The sequence below is a fragment of the Calonectris borealis genome, chromosome 23 (assembly GCF_964195595.1).
Source record: "Calonectris borealis chromosome 23, bCalBor7.hap1.2, whole genome shotgun sequence".
NCBI classification, from domain to species: domain Eukaryota; kingdom Metazoa; phylum Chordata; class Aves; order Procellariiformes; family Procellariidae; genus Calonectris; species Calonectris borealis.
This window is the reverse complement of record NC_134334.1, coordinates 4,118,158-4,145,526: the sequence shown is the minus strand read 5'-3', so window position 1 is coordinate 4,145,526 and position 27,369 is coordinate 4,118,158. Positions and strand designations below refer to the sequence as shown.

The 27,369-nt window shown below is 52.6% G+C and overlaps 1 protein-coding gene and 1 long non-coding RNA gene across 3 annotated transcripts; one reads left to right on the top strand and one right to left on the bottom strand.

The window, feature by feature from the left end:
- Positions 1 to 18,915: 18,915 nt before the first annotated feature.
- Positions 18,916 to 20,639, bottom strand: HES4 (hes family bHLH transcription factor 4). Of its 2 annotated transcripts, none has more exons than XM_075172400.1 (4): positions 20,458 to 20,639; positions 20,201 to 20,296; positions 20,026 to 20,113; positions 18,916 to 19,898 (listed from the first exon to the last, which is right to left on the bottom strand). In XM_075172400.1, exons 1-4 carry the CDS (start codon positions 20,566 to 20,568, stop codon positions 19,312 to 19,314), a joined length of 882 nt encoding a protein of 293 aa, XP_075028501.1. In that variant the 5' UTR covers positions 20,569 to 20,639; the 3' UTR covers positions 18,916 to 19,311. The 2 variants fall into 2 exon arrangements, with proteins under 2 accessions (XP_075028501.1, XP_075028500.1); XM_075172399.1 differs by having other exon boundaries at positions 20,380 to 20,629.
- Positions 20,640 to 21,483: 844 nt separating this feature from the next.
- Positions 21,484 to 24,229, top strand: LOC142092258 (uncharacterized). Its single transcript, XR_012676988.1, has 2 exons — positions 21,484 to 21,724; positions 23,699 to 24,229. It is a non-coding gene; the product is annotated as an uncharacterized LOC142092258 (long non-coding RNA).
- The last annotated feature ends 3,140 nt before the right edge of the window (positions 24,230 to 27,369 follow it).

Sequence of the window (27,369 nt, the reverse complement as noted above, 5' to 3'; positions counted from 1 at the left end):
TCCTACCCTCTTCTGAGCAAACAGTAGTTCCGACCCAAATTTACCCTCTTTCCGAGAAAAATCCTTGTTAGTTTAATATATTTTAAGTATTGTGTAAATGTCAGCTTGCTTTCTCTGAGGCTTCCAAAAGACTTTCCCAGCAAGATCCCATGGTGTCCCGCTTTTGAATTTCCATTGCTTCGGAAAGGCGGAATAAACTCTTTTATACACCTGAGCTGAATCTCTTGGGCTTCACATATTTGACATCATGATGAGTTAGCAGAAGAGCTCTGCCTCTCTCTGCAGCCACTAGAATGTCACAAGATGTTACTGTACCATACAGAAATAAAAGTGAGACGGAATTGCTGCTTAGAAAGGGTGAAATATCTGTTTTTTCAAACGAAAATCTTTCTGCAGAATGCCTGCAAATTAGTCTTTGCGAGTTCTGTGACTTGTCTTTCTCCAGTGTCTGCCCGAAATATAATAAAAACTACATCAAAGGCAGAGAGAAGGGCTGTGTCTCCTTCTACCGTATAATCTTCGTGTTTGGCTGCTGCCCGGCTGCTTGGCAGCATGTGAACAATATCATAACCTCTGTCACTCCCATTGCTGGGTCCTTGCGTGCGTCACGCTCGGACACGCAGGCGGCCAGGCGCGCGCTGAGCCAGTCCAGCACACCTTATCTGTCCCTCCGGTCACTCGCTCTGCCGGGGCACGGGGAGGCATTAGCGGTGGGGGTGTTCTGGGACAGCTCTCTGCTTTGGGGTTTCTCTGCTGTTAGGAAGCAGAAGCAGGCGTCGCTGTGGCAGAGCTTGGTGGCTGGGCTGGAGGAGGTAGATGAAAGCCAGTGCCAATCTTTAGGACATGTGTTTCAGGGCTGCTGTCACAGCTCCTACACGAGGAGCTGTATCACCCTAAAAGCTGCTTCCCCAGAAGTTTCCCAGGATGTAGGGTGCATTTAGACTGCGAGAGCCTGCTGTCTGAGGAATAAGATAAGCATGCCAATGCCAAAGCATGCCACTGAACTTGCTGCTGTTGGCTTCAGTGAGTTGGGGACCAGCTCCAAGCTCACCGAGTGGGAATATTGCATTTGTACAGCACCACGCACAAATGCAGTAAGAGCTCTGAACTGGAAAACACAGATGTGCTCTAATGGCTCTCTGTTTTGTTTTGAGGCTTAGCCTGTGTTTATATGGAATATATAGGTATGAAAAATGTAATTTTTTTAACTTAGCTTGTTGCTCTCTCCTGCCCCCATTTCTAATAAAACAGGGGAGATGGAGCCAGTTTTGAGTTAATGCCTCCGGTAGTGTACAAGTCCCATCCTTCCTCCTCTGTTTCCTCCTTCCCAACACCACCCTCTCAGCCACACTGCTCACGAGTTGAAGCACAAGGTACAAACCTGGAGCGTGCAGGCTTCAGAGCTGCACTCTGAGCAGGGGCTTAGCCCCACGCTGCTCCTTGCTTGGACACAACACAACCCTACAGAGCAGCAGCTCCTTGGAGACATCCCTGACCTGGGAGGAACCAGTGTGGAAGTGGAGGAGCCTGCTCAAACCTCAGGGAATTTCCTACCGGGAGCGGAGAGGGGAGCCACATACATGGCGAGTTGGAAGGAGTTGCTTTTAATGATGGTTTTATTTCAGTAATCATTGAGCAAATAATGCAGCCACGCCTGAGTAGGGACTGGATGGGCAAGATGAGCAGGTCCCTTCTGTTGGAGTGCTAGCACAAATGAGTCAGCAGGTCAGAGAGATCAGTACTTGGGCACTGGCATCTCACCTCCGTGATCAGTTCAAGGCAGCTGCTCAGGCAGGGGCTGTTTGGAGTGACTCAGAAGCATGACAGACCTGGTACCCCACTGGGACACCTCTGAGTTCCCCCTCACCCCCATACTTCTGTGCCGTGCCACTGTGTCTTTTGGATCCCAGCCACGCTCTGCATCAGCGGTGGCTGCATGTTACTGGTGGTCCCTCTGCATACTTCGTAAAGCTCTCTGGGTTATTCCTCTGCAATCTTCAGTGTAATGCTGTAATGAGCAGGGTGAATGGGATGCGCCTGGACTGTTGTAAACGAGCAAATCTACAGTGAGGTCTGTGAAACTGTGACGGTTGATACCAGCCAAGTCTGTGACCCTCGTGGTACGTTGCTTTGTCTAGGGACAGCTGAGGAGGACTGGAGACACTTTTGTGCAGCTCCTAAGCAAAAAAGCCCTTTCTCTCTTCAGCCTTCCTCTTCTTCCTCGTGGTTCCTTTCCACTGCTCTTGAGGGGACCTTCACGTAGAGAGCTAAATCATTCCTTTCTCCCTGGGAAACAAATCCCTCGGCAGATCAGATTCCCGCTTTTCATCTCTGTGGGCCAGACAGCCAAGACAGGCCTGTGCATCCAAGCTGCTGTGGGGATGACTTTGGGATGTAGTGCTTTTCTGGCCCTTACTTTGGTACTTATATGTGAACAGAGCTCTCTAGGAAATCTGGCCTCCTGTATATACTTAGGTCCCCTGTGCTTCCTCATGAATCATTAAGTCCATTCCAGCAGTAGCCAGGATCACAGCCTGGCTTTGTGAAGTCTCGTGAGGCTGTGCAGTGATATCCCAGGGAAGAGAGGGGATGGAGAGCGGGGCGGCGGCGGAGGTGGCAGTTCAGCGTCTTGCTCCGCTCTCTGCTCAGCTGTGTGGGCGCGTAGCTGTCACTACACTCCCTTGCAAGTCTTTGGCACCAGTGAAGTCCACAGCATTCACTGGACACGTCCTCTTTGATACAAAGAGAATGACTGCTCCAAAGCAGCATTTCTCACCAATAGAAAAAAACATCCTTTCAGTTCTCTCACCCTTCGAACGAGCCCTGTAGCTGCTTTGGACGTTCTGTCTCAATGGCTAACACCAAGTGGGGAGGAAAATAAACTACCAAACAGAGCGACAAGAAAAAAATAAAGCCCTGGAAGATAAAAAAAGCAACACATTTAGAAGACAACTCAAGGGCAGGCAGTGATGGGCAGGAGAAAGCCTGCCACTTCCAGTCATATCAGGGGAGAGGAAAGCCATACAGACACTGTGTTATCATCCTTAAAGTACTCAGGTTAGGGAGAATTATGACAGCCGTGTTCGTGATGCATGTGAACATGGGCAAAGAGCAGATGAGGGCTCTGGCTTCTCCTGGCAAGCGCGTAGCGTGCTGGCTTTGGGCAGCCGGCGAGGCGAAGGAAGGTGTGGCTGCTGTATGAACGGCGTCATTCACCCCTGAGCCGCAGCAATGCAGCCCCGGGGTGGAGGGTTTGTGTTACCAGCCCGAAGGACGAGTGGGAAGCACGTTTGTCAGGCCACTGCCTGCATCCAGAGTGGTCGGCTCACCTTTTTTTGGGAGCGTGGCAGATGCATGGCTCGAAAGCTTTCCATATCGCTGTACTCTGTCAAGTGCTTGAACACCTCTTCTCTAGGTGATTCCCCTCCTGAGGGTGAAAACCCCTGTAATTGCACCAGTGTGCTTAGGAAAATCACTCATTTCTGTGCAAATTAAAGGTCAGTTCCTTTTTTTAGGAGAGTCAAAAAGAATAAAATCCATTGTGATTCACTCCTGGGATGGTGAAAGTGAGCTGGGAAAGACATGAGCAACTACTTAATCCCCTTCCCATAGCTCCCAGGCAGTTAGATACCAGAGCTAATAAGTGCTCCCGCAAAGAGCCCGGTGCCCGGGCTGGGACGGTGAGCAGAGGTGCTGGGCTCTGTCACACAGCCTGGCAGCAGCGGGAAGCGGCTGGGACACGTGCAAGGCATGTCTGGAGCAGAGAGAGACCCCCCGAGCTGGGAAGGGTGCAGGAGATATTGGGGTGGCAGCATACCACACCTGCGATTTCCCTGGTAACTCAAACCCTGGCTGCTACTTATGCACAGTGCAGAGTAGCACTTGGTCCTGCACGGACGCCGTGGCAGGAGCCCTTTCCCCAAAAGGGCTTCTGGAGGAAAAGGAGAAGTGATTTGCAGAAGATCACCTGGCAGGGCAGAAGGAGGGAGTCAGGAAAGAGGAGCATGGAGGAAGGCACTTCATAGGTAGGGAACAGAAGGAAAAACTTGGGACGCAGAGAGGAGCGGAGAGAGGGAGAGATTCACAGGGCTCCGAATGGGAAGCTGAAGCATCCAGCCAGTAACTGCTGTGTGAGCCCCAGATCGGACTTGGGGGGAAAAGCCTCTGCTATCACATGCAAACAATTTAGCTCGAGAAACATGGTTTTATTGCCTGCCGAGTGCTTTTCCAAATGGGACCTGGAGCTTTCACACACTTCTCTGCCTCTTCTGCATTCTCTTATTCCTGAGAGGCAGAAGGATTTTTATCTTCATCCAGCATTAAAAAAAATCCATAAAACCAGCTGCCTTAAAAAATAAAGCCCCTTTCCTAGTCTATGCTAATAATTTACTATTATTCCAGGTTTTATTACAAGCTCTTTCAAGGGCTGCCCAGAGCCCCATCCGTAAATAGCACATAACTCAGGCCATGAGGATTTCCTCCCCGGTGGGACTTTTAATGTCTAAACCAGAGGTGTCAAACAAGCAGCTCAAAGACCCGTTGCGGCCCTGGAGAGTTCTACATCTGGACTATATCTCAGTGCTTAACACATTAGCTTTTGCCCCAAGCAGCTCCGGATTTCCCTCGTCAGTTTGCACTGAACCTGAGTTAGATTTGATTTAAGAGGCTAAGCATTCAAAGGAAAAGAAAAGGTACCTGCTTAAACGTTCAAAGTGCTGCCCTGAAGGCTCCCAGGGTTTTGGAGCAGGGTGCAGGCACATATCTCCCCTGAAGCAACGCACATAGCACCCGGACCTGCTTGGAAGAGAGAGGGAGGAAAGGGCTCTCTGTGCCAGGCGCTGGTCCCACGCACCATCCCTTCTCTCTGGTTATCGTCGCATCTACGCGCAACCTGCAGGCTCGTGGCTCTGTGCGCTTGAGAGCTGTGGCTGCCCTCAAAATCCGATTCATCTCTCTGGCGGAGGGTGACTCTGCCAGCCTGGCCGCTGGGGCCAGCCCTGGGCTACCCAGCAGGCTGGCACAGGCAGCACCGCGAGCCCCGGCTGTGTGGGCAGAGAGCAGGGAGAGAAGCTGTAGCCCCTGCGTCCTGGCACGGGAAAGGGAGCACCGGTGGTTCTGTGTCCTCCTTTTTCTCTTGCAGGAGACGGAGCGTGGCCTCAGAGGGGGAATTTGGGAGACTCGGACTCCCTTCCTGCCTCTTCCATTACCTTTGTGGGTGGCACTAAGTTGTTTCCTTTTCTGCTTTCTCTCTTGCTCGGTCTCTACCTATTCTGATGACTGGGACTGTCCCCTTCATCTGTTCACATACTGTCCGGCACAGTAAGGCTCTGATCTCAGCCGGGCCATTAGGGTACAACAGTATAAACAAGTAAACCACCAAAGTGCATCTTGCATGCAGAGAGTTGGAGAGTGTGCTGCATCCCTCCTCCTCCTGCTGCAGAAATGTCTGTCGCCAATACTAAAAGCTATTTTAACGTTTCGGGACTAATTCCTTTCTGTGGCTTGATTAGAGCACTCTTTAGCTTGCTGATTCCAGTCCCAAACTGGGCAATTGGTCTGGTGTGTCGATGAAAAGGGTGCTGGGGGTAGATGATGTGGGTCTCACAGCCCCACAGCTCAGGACCCAGCCCAACTTGGATGCTCAGCCCTGGGATTTGTCCCATGCGGAGTCCTTTGGAATCAGGCTTAGCGGAGAATAAAGAAACTCCATTTCTGTGTTTTTTCCTGTCCTAACTCTTCTTGGTGTGTTAAATCCTGAGCCCATCCGTGGCCTGAGCCTGCCCGAAGTACAGTATTTCATGAGATCATGACAGTGGGATTGTACGGTGTCGGTTTAGAGGATGGGCATTCGGTTGTAGCAGCCTCCTCTGAGCAGCCTGAATTCCTGCAGCCCTTGCAGAAAGAGGCTCAGGTGCTCAGCACCAGCCAGGATTTGGCTCACCCCTTGGGAGAGCGCTCCCTGCTTTCAGTGCAGCACGGCCCCGACGGCCGGCAGCGTGTGGATGGATTTACCCACCACAAAGGGGTTGGGGAGGGTGCCCAGCCGTCCCATACGCCCCGAGGAGGCCCGGTGCTTTTGTCTCTTTTCCGTTCGAGGCTTACGTTTCAGCACTCGCAGAGACACAGGCGTGCTGGAGAACGCCCAGACAACCCGTCCCGTGCTCCTTCCACACGGCACCTGCTGCATTTCTAAAGCGCTTCTGCCCCAGATGCCTCCATGTGAGGTCCGGGTGGATCCTGTTAAACTACCGGCAGAAGGCAGAAAGGGCACATGGCTGCTAGCTGCAGGTCTGCAGGCTCTCGAGCGACTCTCTGCCGCCTTTCCTCTCTGTACGCCCACTCCCTTCCCCCTGCCCCCCTCCCCGGTCTCCTTCTCCTCTGCCTGCAGCAGGTTGATAGGCGAAACCTGCTGCTCCTGCGTAAGTGTTGTAATGACATTAACAATCTGCCACCGGCAAGTTTCCAGCGTGAGGCGAGCAGCCTCCGCTCCGAGCGTGCAATCTTGGCAGGCTGACACTTTCCCATGCCTTCTGCCCTCTGTCAGCGGGGAGGTGGGCCACTCCCAGCCTGACAGCTCCGACAGGATACCTTCACAATGACTGAAATAATAGACCTAGCGATGGGAAAATGAGGCCAAGAGAACCCAAGGGTGAATTACAAGATGAATAACTTCCCTGAAGCCACATCGCAGAGCATGCCTTGGCCTGCTGTTGATTCACCAGCTGACTTCCCCTCCTTTGCTTCGCTCCACCGCCCTCTGCTCCCCTCCTGGGAGACAGACCTGTCTGGATTCCGTCACTCGCCTAAAATAACTGAGAGGGTTCAGAGAGGAGAGGAAAGGCAGCAGAGAGGACAGGCGCAGAAGCAGCATAGAGCAAACCCTGCAAAGCGTCAGCCCTGCGTGCTTGAAGAAATGCACGCTCTGAGTGGGACTTTTAGAAGTGGCAACTAGATGAGGATGAGCAATTTGGGCTATTGCCAGCAAAAATTGCAGAAGTTGCTTTAGTTGGCTGTCCACGTCCATCCTTTCTGGCCTTACGCTCCCCGCTTTAACCTAAAGCTTTGGATGGAGTTCCTGAGCTGGTACCAGCTCTGGTGCCAGAAAGAAGCAGTAGCGTCTGTTGCTCTAGAGAGAATTATGTGCTCTCCAAGCTGGGAACCCCTGGCCGTCCAGCTGGCCCCAGACAGTGAAGTCAGACCTGCTGACAGAGGTGCAGGTGCAAAGGAGCAGGGCAAAGAGGGCAGCACCACACCACATGCAAAAGTAAGTGTGGCAGCAGGCACCAGAAGGGTCCCCTGCCCTCCACGGTGGAGAGAGACGGCTGCTTCAGTTTTCGAGGAAGCAGCCAGTCCTGGGGCTAAGCAGTGAGCTTAGGAGACAGCTCATTATCGGGTGACTGACGTGAGGAACCCTGCATATTGCAGCAGCCTGCAGTGTCAGCACAGGACTGTCTTACAATGACACTGGGCTGGTGCTAGTCTGCCTAACACCTCCAGCACTTGGACTTTCCATCAGGATGCTATTAGCCACTACGATGAAACAGCCCTAACAGAAAGCAATGAGCTTAATGTTCCCCAACAGGTAATCAAAGTGAATGCCGGTACAGCGTTATGGCAAGGTGCTCTGCCATGACACTTTAAAACTTGCTTGCTTTTTGCCCTGGGTTTTAAAATGCACAAGGGCTATGTCCAGTTGGAGATGAGTCCTGTTTCTATTCACATTCCATATTCTGCAATTCGTATACACGTCAATCAAAACTGTTGTTAGCCATAGCTGTCACATCAAGTCCATGTCTAACAACACGAGTGATTGACAGCAAAGTTTGTTATCTGTGAATGTGTCATCCCATCCAGCACCCAGTGCTGGAGTGCTGCCTGACAGGTCATCAGTGGGAGACTTCCATCATCCATATATTATGAGATGGTTCGAACAAAACATTTTTCAGCTAGTCTCAGACACACACATTCTTCTGCATCCCTGGTAAGCTAAGATATAGGATTTGACAGTGGAAGGGGGCGGAGGCCGATGGACCTTGGTCAGACAAATCCTGGAGGGTCAGCAAATGAAAACAGGCTATATCCACTTCTGTCCTACCTCTTCTGAAGGAATTTGAGGCAGCAGGTTCACAAAGAAACAGAGTATGGGAAGAAAATCACTGCAGAGGAGCAGACCCCTGAAGGCCTTTCATTAGAAAGCCCCAAGATATGGTGGCTTACCAAATTTTTACACAGACTGTGAGAGCTCGAAAAGAGCGCTCTCATTTGGCTTCTTGCTTTCTTATTTTCCATAAGAACCAGCCCGAATCCTCTTCTGCAAAGAACTGTGTGGGAAAAGGAAACAGTAAGTAGAGAGTGCCCCATGCTTGTCAGCCAAAAGAAAGTTGGGATGAGTTCTGAATGGAAGTTTGGGTTACCACTTAATTGATTTCATATACTAGTTCACTGGCCATAGAAATCAGTGGAATGGAAAGACTCCAGTTAATCTTGATAAACTTTGAGTCAGGCCTTTGGTGCAATATGATCCCAAAGAGGTGCTTGTTTCAGGCCCCGATAAACGTTAGTAGGGCAGTTCACCCCTGAGAACAGCTGCATGCAAAACAGCGAGAGCTCGGGGATAAATCACTCACAAGTCAATGTCCGCAGTTAAAGTTTCAAGCGATATGAAAGTACAGTCGCTTCTTAAATGAATTGTTTTAAGCTTATTTTTCTTTTTTATACTGTAATTATTATTTCGTGTGAATGCTTTAACGCTAGGGTGTATTATTATGACAGATCTTAGACAAAAAGATTGTTTCCAAAACAATATTTTTCGCAACTTTTTTCTTCCCAAAGACCTTTGAAAGCCCATCCTCTCTGTTCAGATTTGGAATTAAAATTACATCTAAAGTGTGGTAGAAAAGCTACATGTCCTCTGGGATAGAAATTATGGCCTCCAAGGAAGCATAGCCACTAGCAAATTCATGGCCTGCAGTCAATCGGGCTCAGGAAGAGTTTGCTCTCAGGTCCCCTGCAAACTTTTCTATCCATTTGATAGTACTAGTGACTCTGGGCTGGATCTTGATTCTTGCTAAAGCCAGTGGAATTCTTGCACTAATATATATCAGCTGTATGCACAGTCCCTGGGAGGTATCTGTGTCTGCATCCCTGCTTGGATGCAACAGAGAGGTGATACCTATATCTGGACCCATACATACAAATACATCCTATTTTTGTGACCCCAGGAATGGGATTGCATCATGGAGATACCTTTGGAAGCCAAGCATACATTAGTTTATGAACATAGAGGTCAGCGTATAACATTGTGTATCACAGAGATATTAAAGGCAAATCATAAAATTAGCTTCCTTCATCCCACACAACCCTCATGTTTTGGTTTCCTGGTGAAGAGACCCAAAGGTTTGTTTGGACTGTAATTAGTGAGGTTTATACAACTTCATTTGGCTCAGGAGAAGTTTAAACCCAGCAAATGCAGAATTAAATCCACAACTGGCTTTATAATTCTGCTCTACTCCACTTAAAAATAACATTCGCAAACACTTTGATCTGCTACATTTTGAAAGCTACCAAATTTGATACATGGATTTCCAGTGAGGTGGCGGGCAGGAAAAAGATCCTTGACGCTTTTCCAAACACTCCAGTCAAACACCGCTGAAGACTGAATAAGGCTGAGTTTGTATAAAATCCCATGTGCATTAGCGTATCTATTAGATACATAAATACAGATGGATGGGTAGCTAGCTAGGTAAATAGATGAACAGACAGATACAGAGAGGGGCTGGGAAAGAAGAATAAATGGGCCAAAGTCTGAAATTCACCTCAGCCCGTGCGCTTCCCTTGTCCTCGAGGGCTCTTGGCCCCCACAGCAGGACACGGAGAGGAGGGTGCCCTGGGCTGTGCTGCCCTGGCATTAGCTGTCGGGGGTGTACTCCGTTTCTAACCCTGCTTCCCCGTTCAATGAGCAGCCATTCATTCAGAAAGCCGTTGGTATGGCAGCCTTCTTGCCGGACAGATACCCATTAGCTGGCTGTAAACTACAGATCAGCGCCGGAGCTGCCGACAGCAGCAGGCAGAGCTACGCTGTCTCCCCCGGTGCCGAGGAGCGCGGGGCTCTGTGCATTGCATACCGCGCTTAACGCGCACAGGGCTGCTAAAAGCAGGCCCGGTCTGAAATCCCTCTGCCTGTGCCACAGAAGTGCTCGCTTTGTGAGAACCCGTGCCTTTGAAATTGCTGTAAGCGCTGCAGGAACACGACAAGGCAGGCGCTCGCTAATCCGCAGTAATTTCAGCCTGGCAGAGGTCCCTTGTCACCTTTCTAGGGAAGCCATTTGCATGTTCTTGCGAAGCAAAGCAGACACCTCTGGCAAAGCACATGGGGTCCCGGTCTCTGAGTGGGGGGCACCTGATTGCTGTATTGATTTCAGCCACCACGCTGCAAGCCTTACGTATTCTCTGCATATTAAAATAGCATTGCAGAGAGACATTCCCCCAGGACACAAAAATGGATAAGTAACCTTCCTTCGCAGAAGGCGAGGCATCTACCCGTTCTTCAGCAGCTTCTTCTTTCATGCAGGACTCCTTATGGCTCCAGGGACCGGAGACCTGATGCTGACAGGACTTAGTCCCTACTGAAAACAAAGGGCCAATCTGTAATACACCCGCTGGCTGGATGCATTTTGCTTGGCACCTTTTCTACGGTATTCCGGTAGGAATACTGTAGACATTGGTGCCTTCTGCTTCTGAGGAGGTAAAGTAATTGCCCAAGCGCACAGGGAGCAAACAGAAACTAGGCAGCTTGAGCCCCTGTGCCTTCTGCAAAGACGAAGTTGTGTGGAAAACTAACAGCAAGGGATACCTTTCCCGTGAAGCCCTGTGCTGTGGGGAAAGGTACCTCAAACCCTGGCCCAACCAACAGTCTGAACTCTTGCCCTGCTCTGCTTCAGAGCGGTAGGACTCTGCGCTTGAGAGCTTTGCTTTTAATGACAAATCAGCCGATGTGGGAAATCAATTCTCCAACAGCAGGGCATAACGTCTCTCCAACTGGTCCTCTGAGATTTCACAGCAAAAGCTGCTGAAACCTTGGAGCGCAGAGAGAATCCCACAGTCTTGAGAGCATTTAGGATAAAAGTTAAGGTACAAGAGCTCAATTTATCTTGAGCAGAATCTGCCTTCAAAGCCACAATCTGTAATTCAGTAAGACTGGATCCTTTCTACCATGTAGCCTCCACACGAACCATTAGACACAAAAAAGTGAGCTGCCAGTTTTGCTGCTGAAAGCAGAGTTATCCATCCCAAGACAGACACTGATCTGTATCTTTTCATAAAACTTGCATCTCACCTAGGATGGGACTAATGTCACTGATGTCTGACCTCAGACCAGACAAACTCCAAATAGCAACTCATACCTAGAAAATTGGATTCATGCCCTCACTGCTATTGGAGTGATCCAGCTCCCATTTAGGATGTTTCCAGTGAAGTAGCCAGAAGGACCTCAACAGTGTGCAGCACCCTGGTTTTTGGGGAACAAATCTGCAGGAATGTGTCTGTAATACATAAGCTAGCTTTAGTCTATTAGCTTGGATGTAAAGTAAAGCCACGAGAGCCTGAGTTTCAACCACTGAATGTGCAGCCGGGATCCCAGACTTGCTGCACTACTGCTAGTCAGAGTGAAGCTAACCCATGGGCATTCCCGCAGGATGGCACCCACCTCCTGAGAGCAGCGCAGCGATTTCAGCCATGCCCCGTTACCCAGCTCTGGATAGGGATGCACGCACCAGTTACCAGCACGGGTGTGAATTTACGGCGCGCTGCTTCTCCGTACTCTGCGGTTGTCTGTGCTCTCTCGCACTGCAGAGCACCCAGGGCAGGTTTTGCTGATGGCACTGGTACACTGCGGGTCAAGGGCACACACCGGTAGCATGGACCCGGGGAGCAGCTGCGGTGCCGCTGTTTGCTTGCAGGCAATAGCCTGTTCTGTGTCCATACCACAGCTGCACGATGCATTAAGTAGCGCTTTGTTTTCTCCTCCGGACTGAGCCACTTGAAGTCCTACCCCTCAAAGGCCGCGTATAAAGAAAGAAATTATAGAAACAAATCTTTCTACTTGTGTGTTTTCTGGATTGCCTGTCTTTAATTAAGTACCCTCCTTGCTTGCAGGACGCAAGCAAGATCCATGGCTGTGGGATGGAGTCACACTCCTCTGAGAGCAGAGCTCCATTTTCAGCCAAGTTACATTACCTTGCCTTACGTTAACACGTGTTGTCAGCTATTTTAACAGTAGTAAGACGAAAAAGCTTCTAAAGGATGTCGCTGTGTCTCTTGTTAGTGGGCTGACCTTGTGCTTCCAGAACGACATGTGTGCAAGGGGCAGAGTCAGCTTCAGTCCTCCTCTAGCCAGGGGCCAGGGCACTTCAAGACTTGTAAACACGCTGGTACTGAAGGGCAGTCCACTTTGGCAGGAGGGGGAAAGGCAGCGAGGTCTGTAGCACAGGTCACATTGGTAGGTGAAACAATCACCAGCCAGGATCGTTTCTAACAGCTTGCTCTTTCCAATCAAGCTGAGTTGCTCCAAGGCAGTTGACTTTACCCTCCTCCCAGCCAGGTCACTGCACTTTGGTCCCCACTAAAAATAACCAGGCAATAGCTGTGTCTTAGTCTATTTGAATCTTAAATAGCAGTTTGTGTCATCTCATAGCTTTTGTGTACAGTTCTGCGCTGTTGTCTTTCCAAAGTTGTTACGCAAAGAAAGCAAGGAAGGTGGTTAGTAGCGATGGAAAGATAATTGCCATTTGGACTTAGAGTGGGAAAAGCTGTTCACAAAGCAAAATGTGCTAAAAAATTACTTGCTGGCCATTCTTCACATCCTCTCCAATTTCTTTGGGTGTCAGTGTCTTGCAGCGCAGGGTCCCATTCCTCGACTGGAGGTTTAAGTTGATGCCCACATACCACATGCAGGTAAGAGCAGCGATAACCCATGTCACTGCCTTTGCTGTTAGCGTTTGGATTTGTTCCACCTTCTCACTTCTTCACCTCTTGCCTAAGACCTAGGATGCAGAGGGACTGGAAGATACAAAAGGGGACCCTACAGAACCCAAGCAGCTTTATTTTATGATTCACAAAGAGAAGGTGGAACTTTGGTGTAATTTTTGTCCTCCTCCTATACAAGGGGCCAGGTTCTAAACTCAACTATATCAACCGCAAGACCAAAATCTGATCCTCTCTCTCCAAACTGATGCTTCTTTGTGTTTCCAGAGAAAATCTGTGCCCCTTTGTGAGCAGAGCACTTCATACTTGTTTTATCTTCTCCAGAGTTGGGAGGAGAACAAAATCTCTAGACATATAAACAGCCTTAATGAGAAAACTATAAACCAAGATCTGCCTGCTTTCAGAAACAGAGTTAAATATAGCTTCTAAATGCTGCTAATTGATTTTAGATGTCTGGGGAAAGCTTTTGCCTTCACACCATCCCACCCACGCTGCTCAGCAGCTCCTCACCTGCCCCTGGTGCTCCAGCAGGCACGGGGGATCGGTAGCAGAGCCTCTGCGCCCAGTATTTGTCACCTGTTTTAGCACCCAAATGCTGTCAAAAACCCACGGGCTGCTCGGAGACCCTGACTTAGGCCTTTGTTAAACCCACGTGGATTCTCATGCCTTCTTTCCATCTGCTGCAGTCTATTTTTATGTTTTGGCCTTGAAATCTTTCTCTTCTTTGAAAACAAGTCTGTTTACAAATATTTGCCTCAGAAAAGTTCTGCTGTTCAAACAGGCAGAAAGAAAAACTGCTCATCTCTGCACGGGCAACATATACATCCAGATGTGTATGGTCTTGGAAGTAGCCAGAAAGGCCCAGTTTGTGAAAGAAAGGATGGCTCACCCCAGAGCTGTCTGCTAGCAAATCGGAAAATAAAAAGAAGTGCAAAGACAGATGTGAGTTGTTTGCTGTCTGGGGCAGTAAGGAATAAGCTGTGGATGCATGGTCGATTTTTTTACTATGCAAGAAGTGTAAACAACAGGGTAGTTCTTGGTAGAAAATGACTGTAGAATATATTCCTACATCCTCCATAGACTTTTCTGTGCTATCTCTGAAGTGAGACAGGTTATGGAAAGGATGGAAAGTAACCTTCTCCAACTGAAACACTTGTGGAGGAGCCAGGAATTTTGCCATTTTCCGCCCAGTCTGTGGCCAGCGCAGTGGAGGTGGAGGATCCCAGGGGGATTGGACTTGCTAAAAACTCAAGCTGAAAACAGACTATCAAGGCTTTAAAAACTTAACACTAAGGACTGGTACCTTATCAAGGACGGACACTTTTTATGTTGCTGTTCAGTTTAAGGTGCCTTAAAGAGGTTGATTTTTAAAGAGCAAAACTCAGCAGTTCTTGTAGATCAGACTTCCTTAAAGCCCTGCTAGCTTTTGCAGAGCCTGGCTGTGACTGATAAAGATCCACATCTCATAGGTGTCTGCGATATAGACTGCACTTTGTGGCTGTTGTCTTGAACTTTAGAGTAATGAATGGGAAAAGGTTGGGAGGTTTTCGGGGGACACCCCCCCCACCAGCCAGCATTACCAAGATCTGGCGGGGGTTCCTTAATTGCTTATGCAGCTCTGCCTAAAGATGCGATGCACATATATTGCACTTCTAATCCTGCCACTGAAATTATAAACATCTTGCTATGCAGCGAAATGGAGATACTGGCCCCACGTCGTCTGATAGAATAAAGAAATAGGAACAATTACTTTATTTTCAATCAATGTATTCAGATGTAAGAGACGTCCTGCTTACAGGGACTGAAGTAGGAATGGAAGAGGTCCGCAGAAGTGTACGTGCTAATTGGAATGCTAACTTCTGGCCGATCATTATACAATGGACGAGCTTTCAGTGCTTTTAATGTGTGTGGGATCGGGCTTGCCTGTTGCGTAAGGGCTGTTCCACAGCCATACAGGAGTGATTTATCTCTGGGTAATATGATGGGCTCTTGAATTGCAATGAAAAACCCTTTCTTTAACAATGGTTCGGGGTAACCTTATAATAACCTCCTCCACCTTCCCCAGAGAAATGCTTCAGTCAGATAAAGGAATTTGTTATCCGCACAGAAACATCTGCCCCCTTCCTCCGAAAGGACCGACTTAGAGTGACAGTTACCCTTTCCGCACCATTCTGCATCGCTTTTTAAAGCAACAGCAATATCAAGCTTGGACGGAGGGTGGTTTTTTTTTTTTTACCTACCGGCTTTGGTTGCGGAAAGATCACCTGAGCTGGATTTGTAGAGTTGGGTTTTGTTTCATAATGATGGATGTGCTGGTTAAATGTAATGGAAGAGGCGAGATAGCAGAGCAGAAATTTGGCGCCAACTGCCTTGCTTTGAAAGAGCCTGCATTCCAGCCTGCCTAAGAGGGGCTAAATGGAAAGATCTGATTAAGCGTCTCAGTGTTGTGACCCTGACCTCAAAGAACACGCCGATTCTCTGGAGGAACTTCATTTCAATTAATCAACTTAACAGCCTGAGTAAATCTGGCTGCCTCCATTGAGCCAGAGGAACCTCTCCCGCTCCTCGAGGGTCTCGACCCAAAAGGACGAGGCGGTGTGCGCCGGCCTGCCTGCCTTGGCCGCCCGGGGTCGAGGGGGCTGGGGATGCCCGCGTCTCCCTCTCCCCATTCCTGACCGGCAGCAGGCCGGCTGTGGAATAACGGGGAGACAACCCCGGAGCCCCCCGTCCCTCCGTAACGCCGCCGAGCCCCTCACGCAGCCCTTGGCCACCATTAGCAGGGCTGCTGCTGGGATGGGACAAGATGGGGGGGGCAAGACCCCACGTGGAAAGGGAGGGGTGGGCAGCACCCCCGCACCCCGCGGGCCTTGGCCTCCCCCAGCTTCTCCTGGCTGCAACACTCCCTCCCGGGCGGGGAAGGGGAACGGCTAAGCAGCACGGAGAAGGAGCTGTAGCTGTAGTCGGAGGAGGCGGAGGGTGAGGAAGGGGCTACGTGAGGCAGGGAGCGGGGCGCAGGCAGGAGGATAACCCCAGAAAATTTCCTCTGTAGGAAACTTGTAAGCAGAACACAAAGGCACCAGGGCAGGAGATGGGAAGGGAGACTCTCTTTCCTTGCACCGAACAGTACGTCTTAGGGGTGCCTGTTGGGGCCGCAGCGCTCTGGAGACATAGCTGAACTACCGCTAAACATTTCACTGGCTTTTGCAGCTGGAACGAAATTCCCTGCTCTGGTTAGCCTGCTGCCGGCTCTGGAAATGGCTCGTTAACAGCTATCCCCCTATCTTTCCCCTTGGAACAGGGTAGGGCTGTTGCAGTTAAGTTCAGCTGCAGGAGGCATCACGGGCTAGCTGAGTTTCACTGCTGTCTTCCTCCCACCTCGCCTTGCTCCACCACACCCAGATCATGCCATCGCACCCATGGACTTCTGGCTGCCTGCACTCTGCCTAACCATTATCGCTTTGGCGCTGCGTCCATCCCTTTGGACTTTTACCTTTCAGCAGCGGCATACTTTGCTCTTTTACTACGCCTTTAAAGGGATAAGACCAAATCTAGCACAATCTGGAAAAGGAGCTGTATAGAAAGCCTTGAAGGAGCATGGCAGCCACCCAGTTGTAGAGGAATAGCCCGGCAGAGCCAGAAGAGCAGTTGCAGACGTGCAGGGTCTGGGTACAACCCAAGGGCCGACGCAGTGACTGAACCCGAGCTGTACGTCTTCTGAAGCCATCTGGAGTTACGGGCAACAACATCTCTTGCTGCAGAAGGATTTTGAGCTTCTGGCATGCAAGTTTGTTAGTGCCACGCACCTCATATCCAGCTTTTGTACCACCGGACCTAGGCACAGAGAAGTCTAGGACTTGCCTGAGGCCAAAAAAAGGAGCAGGTGACAGTGCTGGACATAAAATTAGGGTGCTGACCACTGGGGCTCTGCTCCCTCACTGCAGTGTTTATATGGAGGCTGAAATGCCAGTGGTACCCTTTGTGCTTGCATCTCGGGGTCTGACTTAAGAGGCAGAGCAGTGACTGACTGCTTCTCTCGCGCTGGGAGATGAGCGTCCCAGAGGAACGCCACGGTATGTGTCATGTTTGCACTGCTGCAATCATTCAAAACCCACTCAGAAAAGAGTTTTTCTTCTGTGCCTGAACTCAGCAGTGTAGCGCTTGGCAGTCTCGTTTTTGGCCTGGATACCTTGTCAATAAAAGAAATTTGCTGAATCTAGGGGTGATCTGGAGGGGACTGGGCAGTGAGGGACAAGTCCAGAGACATGGTGCTGCCCCGGGGAGGTGTACAGTTACACGCAGGCGACAGGCAGGCTTTCATCTGCTCTTCCAAGCCTTCTTCAGACAGAAGAGGAGGGGTAGTAACTGGCTGTGGGGGATGGAAGAGAATTGCTGTAACATGATTTTATGTCTGGGATTGCATAACAAAGCCTCCTGGGAACCTCCTGATTCAAATGGATACCTAGTTCTGGTTGTGCGATGGAGGACTTTCAGCATTGATCGATTGCCCACGCTTTGGTGCAGAGGGATTGCTGGACTGGATCAGTACCAGGCTCCGAGCAGCCTGCACTCCTGTATCTAACCTTGGCTGAAATCTCATGAAGGCGTAAGAAAGCCTTTGGAAGCGGATAATCTGCTTTATATACCTGCCAACACACACATATACAATGCCTTCTTCTCGCAGAAGCTGCAACCTGATTGCTAATAGAACTAGACCTTGAAAGATGAAATTGCATTTCTAAAAAATCCCTAGGCCTGTTGAATTAATTGGATGTTCTGCAAACATCAAGTCATTCTCTGAACTGTGAAACGCTGCCGGTCCCACCGTGACCCAACGCGCCCAGCCCAACCGCCAGGAAAAACCCTAGGTCTCGGGGAGGGGGGAGCAGGAGAATCAGCTTTGCCTGTGGGGACCCCCAGACTGGAGGACGGAGGAAGCCCAGCCGAGATGGGTTATGCCTCTAGACGTGGCTCTGGCATGCACGCATGTCATCTGTTGGCTTTGCGCTCCAAGATTACACGATAGCCCCACCTCATAAATTTGGAGCAAAGCACACAAAGCTTTCCTTTCCATACTGTGCACTCAGTCTTAATGGTCTTTCTCCACACCACGGCCTTATTAATTGGTGACAATTGGAAGTGGTTAATTCTGTGTGTGTGAGGCTGCAATTGCTTCCACTTGGCCAGGATTCAAGTACTGGGGGTGAGTCAGAATGGGTGGCAAAACTGTCTTTTCCTCAGTTCCCTTGCTTACTGGAAAAAAAAAAGCCACAACCCCGAGTTATTCTCTTTTATGAGGTAGGCATTGTGAGGCCAGGCAATTGAATTTACAACAGCATTGAGTATCAGAGTCTATCTGGCCCTGTCAATGAGAGTGGCGAGAAAAAAAAAGACACACATTAACCCTCAGCTCCGAGTTCCCAGGCGTTTCAATAGGGTTCCCAACTTCCCAAAGAGCCCGCTGCATACTCGATGAGACCCTTTATACCTTCTAATTACCCTCCTCACAATAGGGACAGACTCTCTTGCCTCTTTTGTAGGCGAGATAGTAACTTTTGCGCACACCACCCCCACACACGCAATCCCTACGGCAAGGTGGCGAGGAGCAAAATCTTAAGAGCAGCGTTATTTCAGGAGCTCTCGAGCAGGCAGCAAGCATTTCCTCAGGTTCCAGGAGCAGATTTTTAGGAATCTGTTTCTTCCGAGTGGGAACACGACACTTGCAAAGCTCTCGGGAGACATTTAACACTGCCAGACCCCCCTCAACCCCGTCACCTTCCCCCCAACTATTTTTCACAGGAATCCCTTCCAATAGCCTTATTTAAGGCCATAAAAGCTCACTCCTACTTTTTTGAGGGGGTTGCACACGGAGAATAAGCTTGTCCCTGCCCACTCTCACCCAGCAAAATGAAAGGAAGGGGGGGAAAAAAATTTAAATCTATTTCAAAGAGTTTATTTATTTAAACACCTGCAATTTTTTTTTTCTTTTCTTTTTTGGAAGTCTCCAACACAGGCACGCACACACACACAGACAAACGGGATACAAACAACTTTGGCATTATACTTTTGAATATTTGTTACAAAACTATTTCTCATTTATTTTTTTTTAAAAAAGTATCTCAAATAAAGGCATTTTAAAGGAGTAAAAATACAAGTCGAGATCCCAACCTCTGAAAATAATAAATAGCACGTTCATAGTGAGGTCCTTTTTTCCTTTCTGTTTAAATCTGCTTAAAAAACCCAAACATAACAGGGCTCCATACAACGGAGCCAACAGAAGAGTTGGTTTTTTTTTTTTTTGGGGTGGGGGGGGAAGAAATCACTTTAGGCAAGTCACCAAGGCCTCCACACCGATTCACTGCGCTCTCCGATGGGACTTCCCGCCTGGGACGCTGGAACAATGCTGCCCCCAAATGATGTCAACCCCTGCACCGGGGATGCTGACGGGGTGGCGGCCGCGTTCCCTGAGCCGCTGCCTGCGGACACCGGGACGTTGGCATTGGCATAGAGGGGAATAACTGGTCCAGAGCTGGGAGGGAAGGCCGGGTTCGGGATGAGAAAAGCAAACTGGCCGTCGGTAGCAGGGACGAGCTGGAAGCCCCCGTAGACCTTGGGGGACAGGGCTTCGGTGGGGTTCAGTTTGCAGGGCACGGGCACAGCTCCGGCTGCTGCGGGGGGCAGCTGGACGTGCAGAGGCTGCTGCGCCAGATGTGCGGGCTGGCCGGACGGCGGCGGCGGTGGCGGCGGATAGTTCATGGCCACGATCTGGCCCAGGCAAGCCGAGAGGTGACTGAGGAGGCGGGTACGCACGTCGGTGTTCACCCCTTCGCAGGTGGACAGGAATCGCGTCACCTCGTTCATGCACTCGTTGAATCCAGCCCGGTACTTGCCGAGGACGGTGGGGTCGGCGCTGAGCGCAGCTGGAGGGTAGAGGGGGCGGCGGGTGAGCGGCAGGTCAGGAGCCCGGTGCCCGGTCCCCGGTGCAGAGCCCTCGCCCCCCGCCCCCCTCCCCGGGGGGTTCTTACCCCTTCTTAAGGTTGCACTTACCCGTCATCTGCGCCCGTTGCAGGTTTCGCAGGTGCTTGACGGTCATCTCCAGGATGTCCGCCTTCTCCAGCTTGGAGTGCCGGGAGCTCTGCGGGACGAGAGCGGTGCTGTCAGGGCTGCCCGCGATCGGCCGGCCCCCCGCAGCCCCCCACCCCACGCCGCCGGCCCCACTTACGTCCTTCTTCAGCGCGTCCAGGATGAGGGTCTTCAGCTGCCCCAGGCTCTCATTGATCCGCGCCCGGCGCCGCTTCTCCATGATGGGCTTGGAGGACTGCGGGGAAGAGCGGAGGCGGTGAGGCCCCGGCCCGGCCCGGTCCCGCCCCGCCCGGCCCCCACCCCAGCCCCGGCACCGACCTCAGCACGGCCGCGGGCTCGCCGCCATCCAGCGCCTCCGCCACCGTTGCTGCGCCCCGATCGGCACCCGCCATTTACCTTCCGGTGCTCGCTGGCGCTCCGCGGCTTGTCCGGCGTGTGGCTGGCGCTGGCCGGCGCCCCCGCGATGGGCGAGGCGGTCGGCTTCTCCATGCCCGTGTCGGCGGGCATGGCGCGGCGGCAGCGGGCGGGCGCGTGCGGCGGGCGCGGGGCGCGTGCGGCGGCTGCGGCGCGGCGGGGCCGGCAGTGCGGGCGGACGGCGCCCCCCGCCTTTATACCCGGCGGCGGCTCCCCATTCGTGTGAAACCGCCGCCGCGGCCGTTCCCACACTCCCGGTAACCAATGAACGCCCGACCCGGACCCTACCGCCGCGCCGCCCGCGTTCCTATTGGCCGGTCCCTTCGCCGCCTGTCCGTCACGCGCGCCGGCCCGCCCCGCGCCGGCGGCCGCCGAGCGCGCGGCCACGTGGGGGCGGCGGGGAGGGAAACGGGGCGGTGGGGGGGGGAGCGGGCGGGGCTGCCCCGGGCACCGCCGCTCCCCCGGGGGCTGCCCCGCGCCCTGCACCCGGGCCGGCGGCGGCGCCGCGCCCCGACCGAGGCCCCGGGCGGCGGCGCGCGGAGCGAGCGCGGCCCGGCGGTGGCGGCGGCCGTCCCTCCCTCCCTCCCTCCCTCCCTCCCGCGCGCTGCTTGTGACACCCGGGCACGGGCTGGCGGCGGGGGGCCGAGCCCCGGGGGGCTGCGGGCGCGCCCGGGGCCGTGCCGCGGGCGGAGGAGGCGGAGGCGGCGGCCCGGCCCCGGCTGCTGCCGGCGGCGGCGGCGGCTGGCGCGGCACGCGAGGCCGCGACCGGCGGGCGGCCAATGGGCGGGGGGCTGCCGGCGGCGCTCACCGCCCATTGGCTGGCGGCCGCCCCCGCTGTCAATCAGACGGCGGGCGGCGGCTGGGCGGCGGGCGGCGGCGCTCGTGCCTCCGCCCCCGAGACGCGGCCCCGCCGCGCGCCCCCCCCGCCGGAGCACGTGCCAGAGCGCTCCCGGCTCCCGGCTGCCCGCGCCGGGCGCGCCCCGCTCGCGGCGGCCATGGGAAAACCCCGCCCCGCCGCGCCGGGCGCCGCTGGCCGGAGCACGGGGCCGCGCCGCCGCTCGCCCTTCCCGGCGGGCGTGCCGTCTTCCTTCCCCGGCCCGGGAAGCGTCGTGTCGTTCCCCCCCCCCGCTCCCGCCGCCCCCGGCCCCCGCTCCGCTTCCGTGTGCAGCGGCGGGAGGGAGCAAAAGCCGATGCGCGGCGCTCGGAGGCACGCGTGGGAGCCGCTGGGCAGGCAGCGCGGGGAGGGGAGGTAAGCCGGGGTTCGGCGACCTGCCCGTGCGCGGGCGTGTGCGCAGCCCCCGCGGCGTGGGAAGCCGAAAGCAAACCGGGGGGCGAAAGCCCGGGCACCCAGAGCCCCCAGCGCCTTCCCCTGCCCACTGTGAAAGCTTGTGCCACTCGAGTACCCCGCCACCCCCCTCGGTGTAGCCGCTCAGGAAAGGTCAGGACCCCCCTGGATCCTGAGACACCCCCTTCTGTCCGCCCCCCCGAGGAAGAGCTTCCCCGCCCCAGCCCTGTGGGTGCGGTGACGGGGCCCGGCATGGGGGGCTTGGTTAGCAGCACCCGCCGAGGTGCCTGCCGTGCCCCCCGCGAGGGGAAAGCCGGCCCCACGCCCCACTTGGCTGCTGTTTCTCGTTAAGGCGGATTAGAGCGGCGTTCTGCTCCCCTAACGAGAGCGTGATGCCAGGGACGTGACGTCATGCCAATGGAGATGCAAAATCTCTCTCCTTTTCTTGGGCTACCCCCCACAGACGGACTGTGGGGGTCCCTTCGGTTGCCCCCGCAGGGGTGTACAGTGAGTCTTGAATGCCGGTGGGCAGCGCGGGCACGGCAGGGGGCTCGGCGACGCCTGAGGCTGGGCAAAGCGGCTGGGGGGATCTCAGCCGGCACCCCGCAGCTCGGACCCGAGCCCTTGGTGGCTGCGTGGGTCACGGTGCCCACGCGTAGCCCCGCCGGGGCCAGCTGCTGGCTCTGCGGGGCCGGGGTGGGCTCCCATGCTGTGCTACCTCCGTGCCCGGCACAGCGCAGCCCTGCATCAGTCAGTTCCTCTGCTCCCATCTCCAAGTAACTCCCTTTAATGCGGAAGTGCAATCGTTAAGCAGCCTTCAAGCTCTTGGCTAATTTCAAAACCTGCCTATTTAAAGACCTTTTTAGAGAATGCAGCATACGTATTAAATATCTGTGCTGCAGGCTTAAATCTTTTAATAATCATAAATTGGGTATTAACTTTCCATAGACCAACATCTGAAATTCAGAATGATATCTTGAGTTGAAACGCATTATGCCTTTTTTCCTTTTATTACCAATTCTGAAGCAAGGATAAAAGAGTCAGTTGCTAAAATTTTGCAAACCGTCATACGAAAACGCGTTTGATTCTCCCTCTGCAAACCAAGCATGATATGGCTTAGTTTGGGGAAATTTTTTTGGAGGAGAACGTAACCACGTACTGCATTTAATCCCTATTGTTGGCCCGTCTCGTGCTTTGCTTTTAATTTGCTCCGATGAATCATTCTGTTTGCCTTAACCGTTTCTGCAGCCAGGGCTGTAATTTGTGCTTTTCCTGGCACTGCTGCTGCACTGGGCTGCGCAGACGATCCCACACCTGAGCGGTGGCAGCCGGGGCGCGAGGACAGCCCGGCAGTTCTACCTTCCACCCGCTGCCACCCGCCTGCCTTGGGCCGAGCTGGGGTCCTGGGGCACCCCAAGAAAGAGCTTTTCTCTGGTCTGGAAGCACAAGTGCAATGAGTTCGGTGGCCTCAGCCTGGCGTGGGGTGGGGAAACGCCAGCAGGCTGCAGAGCTGCAGGAGGGCAGCCTCCGCGGCTGGGGCAAGGGGTGGCCGCGGAGCTCCCCATGGGACGGGCCAAGGGATCTCCCATGCTGGCACTGGTGGGCGCACCGGTGGAGCCGCGGGAGCCCTGCTCTCCGTCCCTGCAGCGTGAAGGGAAGGAGGAGAGCACTGGCACGCCTGCCAGCCGGAGCTGAAGGTATGAGGCAGTGGGAGAGATCTGGTCCCGGGCACGGGGCTGATGTCGGCTGGTGATGGAGGGTTTGCCACCCGCACCTCGCCAAGGGAGGCCAGAAGCAGGATGAGAGCCTGAAACGTGTCCTGGGCTCCCACCTCCCGGGCGCAGGGGAGCGGGAGGAGGCCGGTGGGCTCTGGGCGAGCCCCTCCAGGGCTCCGTGGGCCTTGCAGGCAGGCAGCGACGTGTCTGTTTGCCTCTACAGGTGCTCTGGAATGGCTAAGAGAGGTGCTGGAGGGACCCAGAAGGCCAAATAGAAGGAAGGAAGGAAAAAAAGAAAGAAAAACTCTAGGGAAGATTTCCATTCTCATTGCTGTATCAGATTCTGAGCCTTACATTTCAGGTGCAATTTTAGGTGGTTTGGCACATACAGACTGCAAAATGCACACGGATGAGACGTACTGTATGAAACAGCATCATCTTCCTGCAGACATCAAAGGATCTAGGGGAATACATTTACTTCAGGATCCCTTTCCTCTATCGCACTAACACACACGTGACCACAGAAACAGCAATTCTTGGCTGAATTGTGATTTTTGGTTTGTGGGAGGTATGTTGTTTTTCTGGGTAAGCGCTACTTATCTAAATGCCCGCAAAGTCTAGCCTATTCCTTTGCAAAAAGTGCACCGAGGTGCGTGTTGTCTTACTGAAGAATAATAAATGTTTGCTTTATAAGTCTCATTGGAAAGGTTCAGGAATCTGTTTCCTTATGAGACCAATAAAATGCAGAACAACAGCCCTTTGTGCAATCTCCCTTACTCATGTAAGAATACTGTGAGGAAATAACTAATAACAAAAATAGTGTCCCTCCTTTGACAGTTAATCCAGAATGCATTAATTACATAATTACAGTGAAAAAAAATAACATTAAACGAGCAAGTTTTTCAACAGAATCTACATCAAATGATGCAATTCCCAGGCTTGGAGCAGTGATTATTGACTGTGCTCCTCTCCAGAGAGAATTCTTCTGTGTCTTCATGTGACAAGTTGGGAGAATTTTTCTCATTCTAAAACTCTGACATAACACATAACCTTTCTCCTCAAATTTCAAATGTGTTCAGGTTTCAAAGCTCAGTGAAATCTGGGGAAAGACTCTCATCTCCTTAAGAAACTTCAGATTAAGCCAGAATTCTGTCCTTACCCCAGGACTGGTATTTTGGAGATATTGTGTTGCTTCCACCGAGTCTCCTTCCTACGTCAGCCCACATCCCGATAGCGTTGCAGTTCCAAACCCCGAGCCAGAGGTTGATTGCAAACCCCTCCCGGCGCTGGGAGGAAAGCTCCACTGCAGTTTGGAACCACGTTCCTGCAATGACTCTTCGGGAGCACCGACGTGCCCAGTAACACCCATACTGGAAGATAGCTGTGCAGTGGCCAAATTGGTTCATTAATTGGATTCTGCAGGTGAACCAAAAGCCCCTCTCCTGCCCCCCTCCTGCTTTGGGATTCGGTGGGCTGTCGAGGCAGTGGTGTTAAAGGAGATAGGGATATTTCCCAGCAGGTCCCCGTATTTTACATCCCTTTAGTGGCAATTTAGCCTGCACAGTGGTGACGGGATGGGACACAAACAACCCGCCTTCCCCTCTGCTCCCCTCCGTGGGGGTCACTCCGGCCATATTCTGCACGGGCGAGAGAGATGGAGCTCCACAGCTGCTCCTGCTCGCAGCTTCCCATCTCCGGGGCAGGCTCCCCAGGCTGGCAGAGAGCACAGAAGGACTGGAAAACTCCCCCCTGGCCCCAGTCCGGGGGGTGAGGAGCAACTGGATGTCCAGTTTGCAGCTGGCTTCACTTTCAGGAGGTTTGCAAGGGCCCATCGGGACTGGCCGGAGCGTGCCAAGTCCCTGGGGATTTCAGCTGCCTGTGGGATGTGGGAGAAATGGGGGGCTGTTGGGACATCAGGGTAGAGAGTGGTGCTGAGCAGAGGGCGGGCAGACTCTCTTCATCACAAAGGCTTTTCTCCTTATAAGCAGCTTTTCTCCATCACAGGTCATGCGCATCTTGTTTACGTCCCGTTTTATCGTCGATGTAGTTCACTCGCAAGGTCCGTAGGAGATACCAAAGACACAAAAAGCATGATTGGTGAATTCCAGTGCAACTGGAATTGCATTTATTCACTTGCGTTTAATACTTTCTCGTGCAGTTATTCACTTGCAGTTAGTACTACTCTGGCTTGGTATAATTTGGCTTTTACAGCTTATGTCTCCGGCAACCTGTCCTGAATACGCACGGGGAAAGTGAAAGCCTTTAAACTGTCTCTGGATGGAGACCTGGGATTTTCCTTCTTAAGGCTTATGTGAAAAGTCCCTGTGATTCCTCCCTAGGCATGGCCTATATATTTCATCTTGAACCCTTAAAAAACCATCATGTTCATACATGTTGTGTTTTTAAAAAAACAGCTTAAAGGCTCTTTCCGCCTGAAGACTGGCAACGTGAGACAGGTTATTAATGCTAATATTGGTGTTTGATTAGAGGAGAGAGAACAGAAGAGGACAAACTGCTCGTAGCGATCTCCACTTGTCCTTGCCCAGCCCGGATATGCCCTGGATCTCCAGCTCTCTTTGATCACTAAACCCAATTTTATTACAACCAGGCTTCTAAAATTTTGAAGCGCAACTCAAAAGCTTGCAGCTGGGGTGAAAAGGCTCATAAAAGGCTCGAGGTTCGAGGGGGCTGAATGCAGGTTTTGTCTCCTTCCCCAGTCCTGCCTGCTTGTGCCCCTGGCCGTGCCTTGTTCCCCCGGCACTGTTTGTTCTGGGTATTGTTGGGCAGACAGCTGGGGCTGTGTTCAGCCACTCCAGCGCCTGTTTGCCCAGGGATTGGGCTGTAATCCCTCCTGGATTTCCCTCTGCTTGATCCCATGCAATCATCCCCCCCCTCCCTCCCGCCATACATCACTTTGGATAGTGTGTCAAAGGGAATGCTGAAGGAGAAATTAAGACATTAAGGCCTGGCAGATTGTGAGGAGGTTCTTTAGCAGGCTATAATGTGTAACAAATTACAGTACAGCCTTCTGCCCCCGAGCATCCTTTTCAAACCTAGCACGGCCTCTTTTGTCCCTCTGGAGCTTACGGCTCTAATCAGCTGAAATTAATTATCAGGGTCGCATGACTCGCAAAATCCCCCAAACAAGCCCAGGGCCAGAAAAGGGGTTCGGGGAAACACGAAGCGGTGTTTTGCCTACGCCTGCCTCCCTCCGACCCCGCGGCCCGTTTCTGTGCTCTCCGCTCCTCCGTTTCTCTCTGGTGCCTGTTAGAATCGCCTCCCAACAGCTTCGGGCAGGGAAGAAACTCGGAGCCATCTGCGCCTTATCCACGGAGCCCGGGTGCCTTCGCAAAGGCGAGGGCTTGGGAGGCGAGGCCGGGTCTCACAAGGCAAAGGCTCTTCCTTAACCGTCTCTCGGGGCGTGCAAAAGGTTTCCCCCGTTCCTCCGACTGCTTGCTTTCACGTTCTCTGATTTCTGTGCGCTTCCAGAAGAGCGCACGGCACGTTCCTTGCGTCCGACACGTGCTGACCACTCGGGCTGCACCGTCATGTTGTGCACGGGAACACAATTAGAATAAACCGAAGGCATTCTTTCGCTCCGAGGAAATGTCAGGGCTCTTTCAGCTAAATGTAAAGATATTTCTAAGAAAATTACTGTCTGCGCTAATAAACTATTATTCATTGTGACTGCTGCTATTAAGGACATCCTTTTCAGGGCTGCGAAACTGGCTGTGGGAATGCAACGATGGTAACGCGGTAGGAATTTTGCAACATTAGAAATGGAGATTTTCTGGGGCTCTTTTACTATGAAGCAAATGGGTTTTAATTTCTTTTCTCACCTCCCTTCCTCCTTCCCCGCCCTTGGAAATTTTAGCAAAAGAAAATTGCAACTGC

Coding starts and splice junctions, on each gene's coding strand:
- HES4 (XM_075172399.1), bottom strand. CDS start 20,568: ATGCCCGCCGACACGGGCATGGAGAAGCCGACCGCCTCGCCCATCGCG. Junction 20,114..20,200: donor TGGACGCGCTGAAGAAGGAC/GTAAGTGGGGCC, acceptor CTCGTCCCGCAG/AGCTCCCGGCACTCCAAGCT. Junction 19,899..20,025: donor GCAACGGGCGCAGATGACGG/GTAAGTGCAACC, acceptor TCTACCCTCCAG/CTGCGCTCAGCGCCGACCCC.